This window comes from Bos grunniens, chromosome 10, assembly GCF_055505025.1.
Source record: "Bos grunniens cultivar Pamir isolate PY7600 chromosome 10, Bosgru_T2T1.0, whole genome shotgun sequence".
In the NCBI taxonomy this organism is placed as follows: Eukaryota; Metazoa; Chordata; class Mammalia; order Artiodactyla; family Bovidae; genus Bos; species Bos grunniens.
This window is the reverse complement of record NC_141174.1, coordinates 45,395,161-45,416,004: the sequence shown is the minus strand read 5'-3', so window position 1 is coordinate 45,416,004 and position 20,844 is coordinate 45,395,161. Positions and strand designations below refer to the sequence as shown.

The window sequence follows — 20,844 nt, the reverse complement described above, 5'->3', positions numbered from 1 at the left end:
CTGGAGAAGGGAAAGGTTGATAATTATACTTATTAATTATTAATATAACACTTAATTATATTTGTTATAATTAATAATTATACTTTGATTATTTAATTAAATAAATAAATTGTTCTTACCATTCTTTTTCTCTCTGACGAAAAGAGACTCTTTATCTTCTGCATTGTCTAATGATACAATTCTTTCTCTTAACTCATTAAAAATTCAAACACAAAGTAAATGAGGTAAAACAATTATGACATTCTCAGAATTTCCATGATGGTTAATTACTTCTTTTTGCTTATCTTGAATTAGTGTATCTTTATTTAACCTGGTAGTTATTACTGTGATTCTGTTTTGGAACCAGTTGACATACTTTTAAATGCTACTGGGTTATCTTTTAGTTTATTAAGGGTTATATATGTTTTGGTTTTTTTGTTTTCTCTCTGTATGATCTCAATATATTTATACTAGCATTTCACCTTTTCAAAAATCATTTTTCCTAATTATAAAAGTAGTACATGCTTATTGTACACAATTCAAATATAGAAATGTATGAAACCGAAAATGAAACTTTCCCACAGTACCTCACATTTTCTAAGATAACCATGATGGCCTTTTAGATTGTTGTATGCCATAGGCTTGGTATATTTAAAAGTCACGTGTATTTTTTTTTTTTTAAGAAAAATTGGATCACAATATAGATACTATCCTGCAAGTTGTATATTTCACTTAATACTTTTATCTAGAACATATTTATCTACTTGTGTAGATCTACTTCATTCTTTTTAACAGCTGTAAATATCTCATAGTTTGATTATACCAGAATTTATTTAAGTAGGTCTCCTATTGACCAGTATTTGGAGTCTTTTCAGGTTTTGTGATTACAAAAATACTACAGTGAACATCTTTTATATTGATATTTTTGTGTACTTGTGTAAATATTTTTGTAGAATTAATTCTTAAACATAGATTGCTAGTTTAATGGATATACAGATTTAAATTTTAATGAATACAGCTCACTTTCTCTTCTAAAGGGCCTACTTATACTTCCACCAACATCATGTAAGACACTGTTAGTCTTTATCAATATGATGGAGGAAAGTGGTACCTCACTGTTGTTTAATTTGCATTTCTTCATTTATTAGCTCGTTGGATGTGCTATTCATGTACTCTTTGGCCATTTATATTTCTCCTATAAGTTTGACTATTTTTCTACCGAGCTACTCATCATTTTCTCATCAGATTTTACATCTTATGAATCATCTTGACCATCTTATAATTTCTGGAGTTTAGGAGCCAAGTGAGAAGAAGGTGCCTCTGGACATGTCATTGTTCCTCAAGCTCCAGAAGCGGGTCACAGAGCTGGAGCAGGAGAAGCAGGTGATGCAGGATGAGCTGGACCGCAAGGAGGAGCAGGTGCTCCGCAGCAAGGCAAAGGTGAGCAGAGCTCTCCCACCCTGGGGCCATGGCAAACTGGGTTCTGTGGTCTCTTTAATGGGAACTCAGGCCAGAAGTACTTTAATCAAGTAGGATTTCCTTCAAGTGAGGGCTAAATTCTCTTTACTGTTTTCTGCAGAGCTAGGTAATATTCTGAGTAAAAATTAACAATTAAAATATAACTACTTATTTATAAAGTTTTTAACTTTATGTTTTTCCCTAGGAAGAAGAAAGACCACAGATTAGAGGTGCAGAACTGGAATATGAGTCACTCAAGGTAATGGGAAGTGTCTGGTCAAGACTTTGAATATCTTGTTTTGGCAAGAAACCCATTCAGAGCCTCTTTCTCTCAGAGAACATCCTTGGTGGTACCTGAGGCCCTAGCTTAAGCTCTTTGCAGGCATTATTTCTGGCCTTGCATTGTTACCTTTTTAAAGTTCTCTTTCACAGAAGCTAGATTTCAGCCTAAGCAGTAGCTGCCTTTGGAGGCTGTGGAAAGTAGTAAAGGACATGGACCCTGGTGTCAGACTGCTTGGGTTCAAATGCTGGATCCCCCACTCTATGGCTGTATGCAAATAATCCTCAGTTATCTCATGTATACAGTGGGAACAATGATAATATTTATCTTCTAGGACTTTCATGAGGATTATATGAAGAAATTCATGAAAACTGTGTAGAATAGTGCTGAGCACATAGTAAAGACACAACATACGTTGGCTGCTGTCATTATCTTCATCATTTTAAAATACAGGCACTTTATACATCAGCCTTAGTTTTTAACAACAATCCTGCAAGTAAGCATTTTAATTCCCATTTTATAGATGAAGAAATCGACACTAAGAAGTATACGTAACTTCCTAAGATAACCCCACTAGAAACTGACAGGAGCGGACTTTGAATGTTGGTGTCTCTGACTCCAAACCCCATGCTCTAACCGTCACATCCCACTGAAACTATGTGTTTGCAGTGAAAGACAGATATTTGTTTACAGAGAAGAAACATAGTCTAACATTTTAAAGAACAGTTGGAGGGAAGGGGATGGAGGTGGAGAACTCTATCTTCTTAGTGGTTCAAGGCAGAGTCTTACTAGATGGAGATAAGCTGCCACAGTGTGTTCTAGAGCGCACGAACACAGGAAAAGGCCCTGGTTAGGAACATTAGTTCCTAAAATACAGAGCATCTTGGGTAACACAGAGATGAAGCCCAGAGGGGAAACTGTCCCATTGCTTGATTCCGAGCTGGCTGTGCACCACCTGGCTCCTTCCTTTGCTTTCCAGAATCAAAATCTTGAGCCCCTAGAAGTCTGAGCTATCAGATTGTCAGCTGTCAAGTCACCACCAGCTCCAAAAGTTCCCTAGGTTATTAATTAATTTATTAGCCTTAGATTTATTATTCTCGATGTTTTCCGATTATGCCAGTTTTTAAACTTTTTTTCTGCTTTTGAAAATTATGGTTTAAAATAGCTGGAAAATTGCAATAAGGTTCATAATTATAACCAAGCAAAACTAAAAATTAGAAAAGCCACAAAATATTTAACAGTAGACATTTACATATACTTGAGAACTCCTGAGGTCTCTCTAAACAATCATGAATTTTTTTTTGTTTTTAGTAATATTATGCAAATCTAGTCCTGATAAATTATTTCCTATTACTGTGATTTAGAACATAATCTATGCACATTAAGAGGCCCCTGTTCTGTGTGGATTGCTGCTTCCCACAGTCCAGAGCCCTGACAAGTGCCTCCTCTCCAGGCTGTATGGCATCGTGGTGTGGAGAGTGCCTGTCCTCTACCCGCCCAAACCCACAATGCCTTGTTCAACTCCTTCCCCTGAAGACACTAAGAGTGATTCTAAACACTTAACTGATAATACCTTATATTTACCTTACAATTTGAAATGTTTTTCCTTTACCTTATCTTGTTTAGTCATTGTCACACTTCTGAGATAATTTTTATATCCTTTATAAGATCAATTAACTGAGGCCTTAGAACAGTGAAGAGATTTACTATCAGTTGGTAAAGTCTGATCTTGAATCCAGATTGCCAAACAATAGGAAACATGCTAGGTTCCCATCACAACTTGTTTGAAAACTAATTTTCACCCCCAAAATATGATATTTACTGTTTAAATACCCCATAGGACCTTTTTTAGCCTTTCTAAATTATAACATAATTAAATATTTTGCTCCCCCAGTGAAAGTACTACTAGGGTAGTACATTTTTATGTTTGTGGAAAAAGAAAAGGGTGGCAGCAAAGGGTCATCTCCATTATTCTCCTTTGTCTTTTATACTCTTTGCCTAGAAAACCAAATCATGATATGGGTTATGCAAGACAGGAATCAGATGGGATGGGATGGGACAGGCCAAAGGAACAGGGATAGGAATCTGATCTCCAAATCTTCTGCTTCTGCCTGCCTTTCACAAAAAAATTGACAAGGAGAGACATTCTCTGTAGTATGTTAAAAATGAAGCCCAGATCACAAAGTTCCAAAGTGTTAGCTCAGTGTTTCCAAAATGTGGTCCCTGGGCCATCTGCGTCAACAACACCTGGAAACTTGATGGAAAAGCGAATCTGTGGGCGTCACACCAAATCTAAAGCCCTCCACCCTCTAGGTGATTCTGATGCACGTTAAAGTTTGGGAAACATGGCATCGGAGCTTAGGTGTTGAAGTAGAGACATTCATATTTTTTCTGTTGCAGAAACAGAAATATGAATCTGATTACTTCGGTGGGATACTGGGGATAGGAAGGAGCATTCATTTACACATAAGAATGAACTAATCCATGAAAGAAAAGGTTATAAATTCTTAAAGCAGAAAAGAAAAGGTCTTCAGATAGTCTTAGTGTGACATATTGAAAGGTCTAACTTGGTGCTACAAACCTAAAATTGCTTCTCTGGAAGAAACAATAAAATGTTTTATGTGTGTATGGAAGGGTCTCGCTTTCATTATTGTAATGCTAAATAAATCAGCATGGTACTTTTGATGCCTGCTTGCTTCACTATTTCCCACCCAGTATCCTATCCCCTTTGTATTTTAGTGTCAGTAAACAGTTTAGCCTCAGAACTCTATTCTGGGCTCCTGTTGCCATTGTTGGAGCAGAGCGTGCCAAGGGCAGCACTAACTGGTGACATGAGGATGGCTGGTGGTCTGTGACAGTGTGGAGATGGTGAAGGATGTGTGTGTCCATCTGGATGGCTGAGGGAGGAGGTGGCCCATCCTCTCCTTCCACATCTCAAGGTTTCTGCCAGCACCTTCACAAGCTTGTCACACAGGAAAGAAGTTTCAAAAATATATTGTTTGTTGTTATTGAAACACTATAGAGAATTTTATTAGCTTACATGTCATATAATTTCTTAATTAGAAATTAGAAGCCTAAAATTCCAGTGGTTTTTCTTGTCCGCTTTACAATAGAGATAAGAGGATGCTACTCAACATTTCAGGGATCTGCTCATTTGAACCATTCATTAGAAGTAACCTGACAGTTGGACCCTTATACTTGCACTTGTATTTACACATAAAGAAAACCTGAGCTTCTTAGTACTTACCCAAACTCATACCTAAGGACTCAGCATTCTCTTCAGGCCTGTGAACATACCCTGGGCAGACCTGGAACAAATTTGATTCTGAAACCTGGGTTGATGAAGCAAAGTATCATTCACCTTGCTCAGTTCCACTTGATGTTGACTTTCTGAATTTGCAGAGCTGAGTTCCCAGGGGAACCATTCCCTAGGGTGGCTCTGGTGGTCTTTTCCAGCAGAATTCTTCTGCTCTCCTGGGGAAAGGTAAGTAATCCTATGTAAAGCTGAGGAAGATGGTGATGAACCATTCTTTGTCTCATCCTACAGCGTCAAGAACTAGAGTCAGAAAACAAAAAACTGAAAAATGAGCTAAATGAGTTACGAAAGGCCCTCAGTGAGAAAAGTGCCCCTGAGGTGACTGCCCCAGGCGCGCCAGCCTACCGTGTCCTCATGGAGCAGCTGACGTCTGTGAGTGAGGAGCTTGATGTCCGCAAGGAGGAAGTCCTCATCCTGAGGTCTCAGCTGGTGAGCCAGAAGGAAGCCATACAACCCAAGGTGAGCATGAGCAAGTGGCGAAGGTGGGTGTTGGGGACTGGCCTCTTCCTGTTCTTTCCCTCCAATTTATGTGAAGGAAACCTAAGTGTATTTAGTCTAATTGAGGATATCATCGTTTGAAAAAAAGAAACTCAACATTGTTTAAAAACTGTTGCAAATACCAATTAGACTGAGCAAGAAGCAAGTAAAATCCCAACTGCTTCTCAAAGTTTCACCTCTCACTCATTAACAAAGGGCTTTTAAAATGAATATTTTTATAGTAATCTGACCACAATAAATTTTAATCAGAAATACAATTCTGTTAAGTACAAAAATCCATAAATTACCTTGCTGTGGGAAGCCATTAAATACAATTTTAAATTATTTGTTGAAAATAGCCTGTTTATACCTTCTTGTATAAGCACTGTGCTAAAATTACAGAAACCAAGATAGCCTTGGTTTTTGTAATAATGCTAGCAGAGTATTACACAAGAAGAAGAGGAACTGCACTAGATTGTAAAGACTGGGGTGGACCTCTTTCTTAATGTCCAGTGTCCTTTGTCTTAAGATTTGGTGCAATATGTCATTAGACCAATCTAATAAATGAGGTTTTAAAGAATGTAAGTTGAAAAAAAAAAAAAAAAGAAAGAAAATAGCCTGTTTAACTGGGAAGATAACACATGTAAAGATTATACATGAGATCAATGAAGAGAAGTGACATGGAGATGATTTCTGCTCACCTCAAGGAATTCTGTTTAATGTGGGAGTGGGCCCAGATGGAAGGGACTGTATTTAGTGATTCCACAGAAGGGACCTAGGATGGAGATATAGATGGTTATTTGAAGTCCTTCCCTGCCCTCAGGTAACTTCAGATCCAACACTGCTGTGTGTTGGTGAAAAGTGGGCTTTTTGTCATTTGATACCAGAGAGAATTCGAGTAATCATCATAAAACCTGATCTGCGTTCCTCCTTGCCCATGTTCATGCAGCAAAGTGTTACCAAGAATTAGGCAATCAAGTATCCCAGCTGCATGACATGTCATGTGAAAAATGACTGTAAGTCAGACAGAGACCAGTATATGCCATACAATATGACTTACACATGAAATCTAAAAACAGAAGCAGATTCATAGACCAAACTAGTGATTGCAGGGTAGGAGGCATGTAGGGTGTTGGGTAAAATCGGTGAAGGCAATTAAGAGGTACAAACTTCCAGTTATAAATAAGTCATAGGGATGTAATTTATAGCATAGGGAGTATAGTCAATAGTACTGTAATAACTCTGGTGACAGATGGTAATTAGACATTTTAATGATCATGATCATTTTATAATATATAAAAATATCTACTCACTTCGTTGCATAAATGAAATTAATATAAAATTGTATCTCAATATAATTCAATTTTTAGAAGCCTATAGTATATAATGAATGGGATGCCTAGAAGGTTCAAGAGCACTTCTCTTAGAAATGGTAGTTCTGCATGTGGTTAAGATACCAGACCTGGCACATGATGTACTTGATAACGACAACTCACAGAGGGGACTGAGCCTCTGAGAAACCAGCCTCCCTCTGCATGCTAGCTGGAGTAGGGTCCAAAATGAGGATCACTGTGTCTGGTTTCCTGTGACAATCTGATATTCTGTAATAACCAGAAACTTTAGTAAAAGTTAATGGAAAGAAAAATGAACCAAGGAACCTAAAAACAGCTCAGCTCACAAGAGCATGTGGCTCTGGGATCACACACTCTCACTTACCTGCCTCACATATTCCATGTGACGACCTCTCCCCAGCCCCTGTTGGGCTGGCCCTGTCTAACCAAGGTCCCTGCTCTCCAGGTTCTCAGCCCACAGATAGCATCAGCCTCTTCTCTCTTAAGAGAAACGCACAGGACACTGACTGAGACCTTTCAATCCCAGGGCTGTTTGTCCCACTCCGTTTCTAGTCAAGAGACATTTCACAACTCCTTTGCAGGCAGTGACACCCCATGAGCCAGGTGATGATAGAGTCCAGCCACATCTAGTTTACCAGCTCTACCTCTGCAAGTGTTCTGGGAGGCTTCACCTGGACTAATGAATGACCTCCTGTCAAGGCATTACTGAAACTCTCACAAACCTAAGATAAGAATTTCACCCCAGTACATGAGCAGCAGGCTTGTTTTCTCACATCCTCACAAATACTGTACAATTAGAAAAATCAAAACAACTCAAAAAGAATTTCAACTGAGAATTAAGAGTTGCCATTCCATAAATATGTGTTAATGTCCACCACATGCCAGTTCCATGGATACTAATTTACATACAGAGTTAGTTTTAGGAGAAACCAGTCATGGTTGTTTTCACAGTTAGCTTTTTTATGTTTTGATGGGGACTCATTGATGGAATTTATTTATGGAAATAAGAGTTTGTTGTTTTTTCCATTTGTTTTTCATGCTTGCTGACTTGTGATTTTTCAGGATGACAAGGTAATTCTAATTTTTTAATTGTTTAGCAAATACTTCTATTTAATCCTAGATTTTAGTTTGTAAGTATCCCCCAATATACACAGTTGATCCTTTCTGGCCACCAAATCTACTTTGGTATTTATAAATTAATTTCCTGTTTGACCTCTTCCTATTTGAGAAGTCAGTGGTAAAATTATGGATGTCATAGGTTCCTGTCTGGATCACAGAGAGGCCTCCATGACTTTTGAACTCATAGTCAGCTCTGTGACCCTCAGTGGTGGTAATGGTGGGCCCCCACAAGCAGGGAGGAAAGCCCTTAACTCAGAAGCACAAGCTCTCACTTCTACCAGCTGTGGGTTTGTTAGCCAAGGGTGAGGAGGAGGCTGAGGAGCTGAGCATCCCCTTCTTGGGAAGGGTGGGATTTTCCTACATGGCGCAGCCCTTTCAGAACTTCTGGTTCCTGTCTTGGCAGAAACACTTTGAGCAGTGAGTAAGGAAATTCCTAGCGCTGGTAATCTGAGTCTGATCCCATACTTAACTGTTTCTTAGCTAAGGTAGACCAGAGGAGGGAAGGACTGGCTACTTTATACCATCTTTCCTTTAGACTGGCTCACTAGATCAACTTACCTAATTTACTACAAGTTCAAAACCACATCATATAGGTTCTCAGATGTCAGAGAATACATGTAGCATTATTTAATATAGAAACTGGTTCTTTAAGTTATTACTTAAAACTAAAATTCTGAGTGTGGGGAATTCCCTGACAGTCTAGTGGTTAGGACTCTGTGCTTCCACTACAGGGGGCACGGGTTCAATCCATGGTTGGGCAACTAAGATCCCACAAGCCATGCAGCACAGCCAAAAAAAAAAAAAAAATCTGAGTATGGCTTTTTAAGAACAGAAAGATTTTACGCCTTCATAAAAAAGAAAAAAAAAAATTTCTATCAAATGTATAGTAAAATATTTATAAAACATAGCTAAAATACTTTTTAAATGCTATATGTAGTGTTTATGTGAAAGATTTTTAAAATTCAGTAGAATATAAATTCTTTATAGCTTTTATCATATTTTAAGTATGAATTTGTAAACTCACAAAAGGACAGCATTAGCATATAAGTACGATTTTTTTTTTTTAATAAATACTGGAATTCAAAAGCAAGTATTTATGGGCCTCTTGTTGGCATTAAAGTTATCTTGGTCTCTAAGATCACAATATTTGAAGTGTATTCTATTATCTCCACTTTACTGTAAGACCTGGGTTTAGAGCAAACATTGACTAAAGGATTAGGCATATAGTATTTAGACAAACAGAGTGGGCCCATGGATTCTAAAGGGTGTTATGCTTTAGAGACTATTAGGACAGTTGTTCTTATTGTCTATTCTTGCCCTGGTTTAGGAGAGATAGAGAGCGGCTGGAGTAGAAGCAAAATTTTGAAATTATATTGGTTGTCAAACAGATTAGACCAAAAAAGAAAAAAAAAAAAGGAAGTGAAAATGTTAGCAGAAAAGTCCTTTCTATACAAAATCATTAGTTATTCTGACGTGCCAGATGTTTATCTCAAAAGCTCATATACTATTCCTATACCGTAACAGAGTGAAAAACAGTGAATAACAGCAGATGGTAGATACTTCCAAGGAGCTATATCCTTCCCATTTATATATATCTAAAGATGTGAGAGAAAACTTTAGTTTTGCTGAAACATATAATCTAAACACCAATTTTTTGTACTGAGTTTTTAACAGAAAAATGAGTTTTGTGTCAAACTTTTCATATTTCTTAGGGCATTTGTTTTGTTATAATCAGTCCAGAAGTAAAAGAAAGAACAGCTTTGTACATTCCATTGAATACTTTCTTGGTGTTCTTGCCTGGTTATTGTTTTAAAGCTATATATACTGGATGGATAGATAAATAGATAGAAATAAATATATTTAAAAGTGTATATACAGCATTAGAATAGTAGCCAGGCAAGAATACTGATATTTATCTATTTATTTCACACAGCATAAAACACACATGGCCCATCAATGATTTTGTTTTCTCTGGAATCACATCATCTTTGCAGTAGAGTGTTAGGGATTCTCAAGAGAGGGACGGAGGTGCCTTGTTCTCTTAACTGCCTGTGCCCCACTCTCTGTAGTCACCCTGGGGCTAGCGTAGATGCTCTGGTGGGGCAGGTGTGTTGTGGAACACATAAACCCTCTATTCTGTTAGAAAGAAAAATGTTACATGTGGTCCAAAGCTTTTGAGTTAACACTTAATGTGGAAATGTCTTTTCCCCTTTAGAACACAATGACAGATTCCACAATACTTTTAGAAGATGTACAAAAAATGAAAGATAAAGGCGAAATAGCACAAGCATATATTGGTTTGAAAGAAACCAACAGGTAAGTTGATCTTTCTTTATTCATTTTGGTTTAATCCTGTTGATCTTTAGTCTTCAAGCCAGCCTCTTGTACAGTGAGTACAAATGTTTATGCATTGTTTTGTTAGACATCAGCTGACCTTCAAAAGGGATCCAAAGTTTCCAATATATTCCCAGTTAAAATCTCATTTTAAGACGGTAGCATTACTGATAAGAAACTGAAAGGAAAATGTTCTTTACATCAGGGGAGTATATTTCTGTGTTTTTAGGGCCTTAGCCTTGAGAAAGAAAATCAACTGCTTACTCTGTAGCTTGGACTATCTTGGGTAGTCACTTCCATTTGTTATTCAGGATGGTTATTTGTGAAGGTTTGTAGAGGCAGCTGCAGCTTTCAGTAATTGAAATTTAATGTAAAGAGAAGTGATGAAATAGCTGAATCACATCCGTGTTGGCCATATAATTCTCGAAGGGTACCATGACTTCCCAAGATGGGACCTTGATATTTGAGACCAAGTTTTTGTCACGTTTCCTAAGGTGTTCTGAGAAAATCCTAACGGCACTTAGCTCAGTCTTAAGAGTCTTAGGTGGGCTGAGAGTGCAGATTTGCACAGTCACTAAATGACTGAACTTTCCCCAAAGCTTTCCCTGTAGCTAAGATTATCACTGCTCATTTCTGAAAGTCCTCGGCCTTTCTGCCATTCCTGCTTCCCAAAGAACCTTCATGCTATTAAACTCTGAACTTAAAAGACTACATACTTAAAAGAACTTGGCCAGTGATGATAACAGAGATTATCAGTGTACATCTAGGTCTCCTGATGCATAATATCAGAATTGGTACGCAGAAATACTTCACAGACCAAAGAATACTGCCATGCAAGATATAAGGTATTTACTACCTTCTTTTATGGACAAGAGTAGATAATGCTTATGAAAGTATTTGGTTAACCTTAAATTTTAATTTATGAATGTAAGTTGTAAGCATACCTTATAGCTGAGAATGTGTTAGTGTAAAAAGAGCTATATTAAATTGTTCATCCATCCGCTAAGCTATTCAGTCACCAGATATATATTGTATACCTGTTCCATCCCAGACCATGCAGCAAATACTGGCAATAGAGCATTAAGCAAGGTAAATGCAATCCTTCCCTTCGCAGAGTTTGTAGAGCGTTGGGCAGATAGCCAAGAGAACTTGGACTTCCCTCCAATGACAGTGGAAGCTGTTGAAAGATTTTTAGTAGGAGAATGGTATGATGAGATTGGAAAGCTAGCCTTGGCTTTTATGTTAGAGCATAGACTGTAATGGAACAAGATTAAAGCCATAAAGACCAGTTAAGAGGTTATTCCCATAATTGAATGACTGGTTATAGTGACTTTGACTTAGTTGGTAGCCATTGGGATTGAAAGAAGTGGGACACACTTAGAAAGATACTTAAGAAGATGAGGTGAGCAGCCTTGCAGTTTACTGGATGTGTGATCAGGGGAGGGGGATCATGAAGAGCAACTCCGCAGCATCTGTGGTGGATACTTGGTTATATAGAGATGCCACTTCACGACGCTGGGTCTGGGATGTGGGGAAGTACAGGAAACTATCAGTAGATTTACAAATATTTAAGGAAGTAGGAAGACATCCAAGAAGAGAACTTCATTCGTAGATTGAAAATATAGATCTGGAACAGGAGAGATGTGTGGGCTGAGATGTAAATATTGAAGTCATCGGCATGTAATAATACAATCGAGACCTTGCAAATAGACCAACTCTCCAGGGAAAGATGGTAAATGGAAAGTAAAAGAGCAATCTATGAAATTTGTTTTATGTAAACATGGTATCAACAACAAAAGTCTAGTAAGAGGAGTAAGATTCTGGGCTCTGTAGTCAGATAGCACCTGCCAGGTATCTAACTTCTAAACTTTGGTGTCTTTTTCTGCAATATGGCAAATGAGACATATTGTTACTAGGAAAACTAAATGAAATAATGCCTGTGGAAGGATGTTAAACAGTGTCTGATACTTGGCAAACACTCAAAATATTATTTTTATATACTCAGTAGAAAAAAAACGTCTAATCAGTTTCATCAGTTTTACTTGTTATACATACTTTTAATAAAATGTGTGACTTTTCTAATAAAAAAGCAATTTCCCCAGGTCTTAAAATTAATTTTTGATGCAAAAAATTTTTTTTAAGTTGCGTCATAAAAGCTGGGAACTTTGGACATATTTATCAGTTACTCCTGTAAGAACTTTTAAAAGCAATTTTAAAAATAGAAAACTAGATTTTATCAAGCTAAAAAAATTTCCTACCCAGAAGACTTAAAACTTCGTTTTGAAGTGAATTATAAAGATTGCCACATGAAGACAATAGCTTAAATTTTCATTCTATATGTGTATGACTGTTGTGGTTAGTCTCTAACATAATGTGTGACATAAGATCACTCTGCTAGCTGAACAAAATGTTAAAAACAGATGTCTTTCTCACCTCTTAAGTCATTTATTATTTTGCAGGAAAAGTAGCCCTGGATCCTTGATTATTTTGTTTTAAATTCTCCACCTTTACATGTGATATTACATATTACTCATTAAAAAAATATATTAACCAAAAATAATTTCTGTGGTAATGTCTTAAAGTCATCTGTAATTAATAAAGACAGTCCTAGTGACTTAATAACATGTTGAAATACCATGTGCTACTGTTGACCATCGTCATCTCATTGCCACCCTGTATCCCTTTGTGTTTTGCATTGTTGTTCCTTTTGCATGGAAGACCATCTGCTATGGATTGCCATGAGTTGAATGAGGATGGAGAGCTGTTGCTGGTTTATGAAGGGTTAAAACAAGCCAACAGGTTATACTTGTCTCCTCAAAATGGAATGTTATTAATTTGTTGTTTTTCTTACTAACAGTGGCCTCCTGACTTTAACTTCTGTATTTCTTATACATTGTCTTCCTGGGTAAATTTCCAACACTAAAATTTGTGAATGTCTCACTAAGAGTGGAAGAAAACCCAAACCTCTCAACTAGAGCCCAAACAACTATAGGAAAGATTAATACATATTACTTAGCTGTTTTTTGTTTGGAATCATGATCAGTTCAAAGGATATCTGTGCCTGGGCAATATAGCTACATTCTCATATATTATCATCATGCTGCCTAACAAACAGTACATGACTTGGCATTCAGTGTGGTTATTGTGGAATTCAGATTTGTGAAACAGCAAACCAGGAGGGTTTCCTGCACAGCTATAGTTCAAAATAATTACCCAAACTCATCATGTTAAATATGTTTAGGAGAAAGCAAATAAAATCGAAACAGCAACACTTCTCTAACATAGACACTCATCTCCTCTAGTGATACTTGTGTCTTAAAATCTTAAAAATACTGGGGGTTTTTTTGGTCCTAAAAATACTGTTTTTATGTCTTAAAAATACCATTTCAGTATTTTTAAACTACTTAATATTTAAGTACTTAATTTTTAAACTACTTAATAGACTGTAAATATTTAATATTTAAACTACTTAATTTTTAAACTACTTAATAGACTGTTTTGTTCAAGGAATTTCTACTTATTCTGCTTTTTTCTTATCACATACTGTTGTCATTAACTTTGTGGTGTTATTGGTTCAGATCCTTTGGAAATTTCGTAATCCCCAAAATATTTTTAGTCTGTTGTTTACTCTTTTCTTATAATAGTATCAGTAAGTTTTGCCCAGCATTTGCTAACCAAGGGGATTGGAATAAAAACATCTTTTCTTTCTTCCTGTTAGTTAATTCCTATCTATAACTTTGTCTTGGCTTTGGGAAAGGGAGTGAATGTAGAATGGGGGTGCCTGGTAGAGGGAGGTTGCCAGTTGGCTCTGGTATTCTCTGGCCAGTGCCCTAGTCCATGGCACAGCTGACCTGTATGTTTGCTCAAAGAAGTTCAAGAACCACTCTGTTGGTCCCACTAATAGTGATCTTCCAAAACCATATCTTGTTAGGATTCTCTTACTGATAAGGAAGTTATAGGGGAAAAGAAGATGACAAATTTAAAATATAAACAAAATTTCAGAACTCTGTCTGCATTTGAGTAAATCTGTATGTATTTCAGAATAGCACTCTAGCCTTTCTCTCCTTCAGAAATAAAAGTGGGACCCTGGTCACAACCCCCCGCCTGGAATGCTGAAGATCTTCAAGGCAGATTTAAAGTGGGCATTTGTAATCTTGCCCTCCGTAGTGATTGTTTTGTGGCAAAGGCATTATAGTAATACTAATTTTGCCAACTTAAATGCTACTTTAATGCTATTGCAAATGTAGTAAGCCAGGTTAAAGTTATGTCTTTTAATTGTTTTAGTCATCATTTCCTATGAAGCTTTCAAAGGAGTAAAATTCTCCTGTTTTTCAGGGCCTCTGAGAACTTTGTATTTGTAGCAGGATCCTCAATTCAGAAAGACACATATGTGAGTGCATTCATTTTGTTTCTGGCTCCATTTGAGTTTCTAGACTCTAATCAAGTCAGAAGCTACACAGACACTACAGAGTCCCCATTTTTCTGCCCTTGCAAGTGAGCACAAAGCCTCACACCCACCAGGTAGGGACTCAGATGTCACCTCCCTTTCCTCCCTGTGTGGCTTCTCCACAGGCTCCTGGAATCCCAGCTGCAGTCTCAGAAGAGGAGCCATGAGAATGAGGCTGAAGCTCTCCGTGGGGAAATCCAGAGCCTGAAGGAGGAGAACAACCGGCAGCAGCAGCTGCTGGCCCAGAACCTACAGCTGCCCCCGGAGGCCCGCATTGAGGCCAGCCTGCAGCACGAGATCACTCGGCTCACCAATGAGAACCTGGTAAGGACAGCAGAGCAGCCCTCCCTGCTTTTGGAGCTAAACCTCCTTCCTGGATGGGAAAGATGCCGTTCACTGCCCCACACTTGTGACCCTCTTTCTCTAGCCCAGACACAGTAAGGAAAATACAACTATGTTGGTAGAAGTGAAAAAGGCGTGTACTCCGGTGGTTTGTCACAGAAGGCTCAGACGCCTCTCAGCACCTCAGCCCTCGCTTGGAGGGTGTGGAAGATGCTGGCCGGCTGTGTGCTGGGGTCTTGATAGCTTGAGAGCTCAGCTTCCTCTACTGCAGCTGCACAGTCTGTGCCATCCAGGAGGTTGTGTGGTTGTGCCAACCTTTGGTCCCCAGGCGCCACTGAGTCCCTCCCAGCCCCTCTCAGGCAGACAGCAGGGTTAGAGTTAGTCAGGGAGCAGATGGCAGAACCAAAGAGGGCTGTAGGATGACCTTGCTTGGGACTCCAGGGTCAAGGAGAAACATCAGGATTCAAGTTTCTACATTCTTGATTCTTTTTAATAGAATTCAGACAGTGAATGGAGAGATTTTTTTTTTCCCTTGCCAGATAGATTCTGAGTGACCAAGTTTGTTTGTTTGTTTTTCTCTTTCTGTCCTTTCTTTTATAGAAAACATTTTCCAAAATATTTCTTTCTCAGCCACAAAATAACTTTTATTACAGATTTCTACTTAGGTTTGATAAACATTTATTAAATTAAGTCATTGAAAAGTTATATTTCCTTTTTTTTTTTGGCAGGTGGTGGTGGGGCTTTGCCACATGGCTTACAGGGTCTCAGTTCTCTGAGCAGGGAACTCCCAATTCCACATTTCTATATAAAATCTATACTGAAGTGTCAGACTGGTTTTGAGAAAAGCTGTTTAGGACTAGTGGTAATTGTTTCTTTAATTCAGGATTTTAATAACTTGTAATAAAGTAATTTGGATTTTCTTTGAAGATGTAACAACCTGAATTATCCATTAGTGATCATTTGCATTACAGGTAGTTTTCTAGTGTCACCTGTTCAACCATCTTTTATATTAGTTGGTATTCTTTTCCCAGTCTGTCCTTCCTTCTGAGGACAGCATGCTGGTGAGACTGTGGCAATGGGAGAGATGGGTGAGGGACTTGAAGTCTAGACGCTTTCCAAAGTGCCTGAAATATCACTGATTTGTGGAGGAAGATCTGAATCATGTCATTTTATTACTCACAAGTATATTGTTGCTTAAACTAACAGTGCTTCAGTGCCTAAGACTTGATAAATATACTCAATAACATAATAATGATTGATTAGCATATAAATTCTGTGCTTTTAAATCATTATCTTAAAATACAAGGTGAAACCATGAAATAAAGATGCTTCTGGGTGGTAGATTCTCAGAGTTGTTTTGCTAAGTTGGTTAAGCATTTCCCTTGCAATCTTGTGTGCATTATTACTTTTCTTTTCGATTTTGTATAGCTGATACAAAAATAAATCAATCCCTTCCATATTCTAAGCTGGTGAAACCTAATTTGAATTTTAGGAAAACTCTTTGTAGGTTCATAGGCTTCTCCTGCCTCACTGATTGCTAATTCAGGAGAATGGATTCAAACTTACCTACAGGGGATGATGCAGTTTTTCAACTGTCATTAGAGTGTCTTATTTTTGCATTTCTATAGGAAGCACTTGGGCAGAATATTAAAGCACCGGTGGGCCTAGGCTTTGTGTTCTTCGAAACTCTACCCTGAAAACCCTTCCCACCCACCTACTCCACAAACGCAAATACAGAGATGACTGTTCTGCCTCCTCTAGTGAGCAAACTTCACAGGTTGCCCCAAGCTGCCCTTCAGAGAAGGAAGGCACACAGCTTCTGCCCAGTCTTTCCAACATCAAACAAGAGCTCCAACTTGGCCAGTATTCTCACTTTTGTTTGAATTGCCTTCCCCACTCTTGCTGCTGCTGCTGGCAGCAGAGAAAGTGCAGCAGCCTAGGAGTAGGTCTGAGGAGTGAAATAACAGCCTTGTCTGGGGAATATGGACCACAGCTCTGTTTACCTGCTAACATCGCCTGTTTCCTCCAAGCATGTGAAAATGTATTTGTGGATATAGAATCAGAATCATCTGTACTAGAAAAATTAGAGGGCAATGACAGATGTCAAATTAGAGCCATTTGAGTCTATATATATAGATTCCTTATCTGTGTTTTAAAATATTTTAAAATTGGTTTTGCTGAGAGGTAGCATTCCCCTCAAAGATACAGAAAAACAAATGTCCATTGTGCCTGTTTTTTCAGTATTTTGAGGAATTATATGCAGATGACCCTAAGAAGTATCAATCATATCGGATTTCACTTTACAAACGGATGATTGTATGTAAAAGAGTGCTTCTCTGTCGTCTTCCTCACTGTTTCTAGCCCTCTATAAGCGAAGAGCACTCTGCCTGCCCTTCCTGGGAGGTCTCTTCAGAAACTTCCACAAAACCTGTTTCTCCCCACAGCTGTCTTTTAGCCAGTGATGTCGCCTCTGTCAGTGTCCTGCGTCCATTGTCACCTTTGGTTTGTTATTAACACTAGGCTTACAGTGTGATGGAAGCAAAATATGATTTGAAAGGTAAAGTAAAAATCCAAGAAGCACAACTGAACACTGTGAAATGTTAACAACTGTTCCTTTTGAATCATTGGTCTAATACCTAAGTCAGCCCTGTCTAAATTGGAAAAAGAATGAATCCTTGTATTTATAAATGCCTTTTTAAATCCGTATCCTGAATAACAGCCACAAACCTCTTAAATCATTGCTTTATTTCCACTTGAAGCTCCTGGTTTGCTGTTGCCCACTTTTCTTCTTAATTATTGATTCTTTGTCTCTGCCTGTCATTTGAAAGAATTCTTGATTAGGGAGCCAAGTATCACACCTTTTTTTTTTAACCCCTGCCCATGAATGTACTGCTTTTGTTTTCTCTTTTTGCACAAATCATATGGAATTATCCCTTTTTTCCCTATAAGCAAAATTGTATTACCCAGGAGATTTCTATGGGTGTTTTATCTAACTGCCACTTAGTCTGTTAACCACTCTGTACTGTTCTCTGTGGTTATTTTTTAACTTACCTTTTAATTCCCGAAACCTTTTAACTTTTCTTAAGTTACAGGACTAGTTTTAGCCTCTCCAAAGGGTGGAACTAACTCTTAGAGACAGTGCTTCACACACGTAGGTGTCAGTTAAAAAGCCCCTAAGTTCAACCATCCTTAAAGCTTCACACAAAACTGTGCACATTCATCAAAATTTACCTTGCTTATTCCCCCTTTAAATGAAAAACTTTCTACTGAAATAGCAGTACATTTTATGAGCATTTAATTGTTTTGCCCCCACGGAGTCTACTGGAGTCTACTCACTCCATAGTGAGCCTGCTGTCCATCACGCTGTAAAGGAGTTACTGCACTGTATATTTTAACATTTGCTTTTATTATAGCTGCCTTTCCTATTGCCTGCCAGTTTTAGCAGGTGGGGCTCCACCAATGAGCTTTTATGGAGCTTTTATGTAAAACTAACTTTTTATGTAAAACTAAGTACTGTTTCTGTAACTTTGTGTCTGCTTTCCTTCTCTGCATTTTAGATGGTTTATTTTGATCTTTCTGTTATATTTCTCATTTTGATCTTTAGGATTTGATGGAACAACTCGAAAAACAAGATAAGACTGTCCGGAAACTGAAAAAACAACTGAAAGTATTTGCCAAAAAAATTGGTGAACTAGAAGGTATTTAAACATGTTTTTATGACAGTTGCTGAACCTTGGTTTTATATACTATCCTAGTGGCTTAAGAGTGTGGCTCAATTTGTGTGTGAATATTAGGAACAATAACAAAAATGAGTTTCAGCAAACCTGGCCTCCGTGGAGTAGAAATCTCCAATGCTGAGTGGGGAAAAATGTTCTTTTCATGATAGTACTAACTTACAAAGAGAGAATTCATTAAATAAACATCTAATGGCTGTCTTCTATATGCCAGGTACTGTGCTAGTTAATATTGCATATCAGTTAAGAGTGTGGATTCTGTAGCCAAGTTTCTTGAGTTTAAATACTGGGTCCTCCACTATTAGTCATCTGATATTAGGCAAGTTACTGAACCTGTCTATTCCTCACTATTCCCACCTGTTAAATGGGAATGATAATGATATCTACCTGACATGGTTGTAATGATTAAATTAATTAATATGTGGAATGAATTTAGTACGGTTCCTGACACATAGTAAATGCTATCTACAACTTATTTTTATTACTGTTATTCTTAGTATTAGGGATACTAAGATGAGTAAAACAGAGTCTGTCCTCAAAGAACTTACCATCAAATGCAGAACAAAAAGAGAAGTAAATAGGAAAAAATGAATTGTAGTTATAAAGGAGATTCTATAAAACAAGATTTATATATGATGATGATAGGAAAACACCTTGAGAAAGAATCGGATATCAGTTTTTATTATATACAAACAATTCTTGTGGGTGAGTGTTTGTTCCTTCAGTAAGTAGGTGCCCGGGATGTAGCAGTGAACAGGGCTAAAGCCACATTGTAAACTTATTCCAGCAACGATCTCATTATTCTAGAGACTTTGAGCCCCTCTTTGGAATTGCCTTCAGACCTATGCAAGCTATTACCATTTTGACCAGAAATGATGCTGTGCAGTCTGACCGCCCATCTATTCTGTCATTGTCACTGAATGATTTTTGCTGTGCTCAAAAGGTGAACATTCCCCATCACTGGGAATGTTCAAAAGAATCTGCCATGATTGACTGTCTGGCTCTCGTTCCTCCAACATGCCAGGCCTGCCGTGACTCTTCCACCTGTTTGATCTTCCCACCTCTCTTAGTCAAGGCCTGCTTATCCTTTGAGACCAGAGTTATACGTCACATGCTCAAGAGCAGCCTTTCCTGATCGTCCAGACACACCCTACGGCTGTACCCTTTGTGGTACCACAGCTCACCTCCCACCTTTGTGGTTTTCACTGTCATGTCTTTAGCAAATTTTCTGTCTGATAACTGGCTTCCTCAATGGATTGTGATCTTTTTGAGCATGGTGACCATCTCTTATTTCCCCTTGTTTTCACAGCACCTACCATATTGTCTGACCTGTCACAATCATTCCATTAATGTTTGTTGAATGTGTACATAAGTGTCAGAAATATTTAGAACAGCAACATGGATATTTACTTTGAAGAGGATAATATTCCCTCCCATGTACAAATACTGAAATACTTGTTTAGATAGCAGATAGATTTCTTTATAGTTGTGTTTTATTATATAATCCTTTAGCATTATGTGATTCATCAATTAAAATTTTGAACCTCCAAATCACATACATGGGCTGTAATGTCTATTGGCAGAACTTTAAAAAAATCTTTATTCAGAGAACCCTTCTGCACTAAACTCTATTAATTATATCATAAGGTGATAATTAGACAGCAGAATATCTGCTTAAAAGAAACTGATTTTAAGGGTATTAACTTGTAAAATTATTTTTTAAGCTCCTAATGATTCATTTACCATATGCTAGTAACTTTTGATAAATAGAAAAATCACTTATTTTACATTTTTACTTAGCTTTCTTTGATATGTATATTTTTACTTAAAGGGATACATGAGACTATTTCATGATGTTAGTGATTTTAAGCCATTATCAATCAGAATTCAACCTCATCAGTTAAACTATCCTGCCAATTGTATTCTTAAATCTATAAGGACATTTGAGAAGGCAATTTATAGATTAAACAAAAAAGGCATGATAGTCTTAAAAACTGAGTTAAATG

At 37.6% G+C, this 20,844-nt stretch overlaps 1 protein-coding gene and 1 non-coding gene across 5 annotated transcripts in view; both read left to right on the top strand.

Moving 5' to 3' along the window:
- Positions 1-20,844, top strand: part of MYO5A (myosin VA) — a 205,890-nt gene that overhangs the window by 161,893 nt on the left and 23,153 nt on the right. The window contains exons 26-33 of one of the 4 annotated variants that reach the window (XM_086320972.1): positions 1,276-1,419; positions 1,643-1,696; positions 5,265-5,492; positions 10,197-10,297; positions 13,034-13,114; positions 14,888-15,086; positions 17,346-17,420; positions 18,709-18,802. In XM_086320972.1, the coding sequence (XP_086177098.1) occupies positions 1,276-1,419; positions 1,643-1,696; positions 5,265-5,492; positions 10,197-10,297; positions 13,034-13,114; positions 14,888-15,086; positions 17,346-17,420; positions 18,709-18,802 (976 nt within the window). The remainder of the gene's footprint in view (positions 1-1,275; positions 1,420-1,642; positions 1,697-5,264; positions 5,493-10,196; positions 10,298-13,033; positions 13,115-14,887; positions 15,087-17,345; positions 17,421-18,708; positions 18,803-20,844) is intronic. The other 3 variants (XM_086320974.1, XM_086320973.1, XM_086320975.1) reach the window with 3 other exon arrangements.
- Positions 5,879-6,055, top strand: LOC147364466 (small nucleolar RNA SNORA81). Its single transcript, XR_015135620.1, has one exon. It is a non-coding gene; the product is annotated as a small nucleolar RNA SNORA81 (small nucleolar RNA).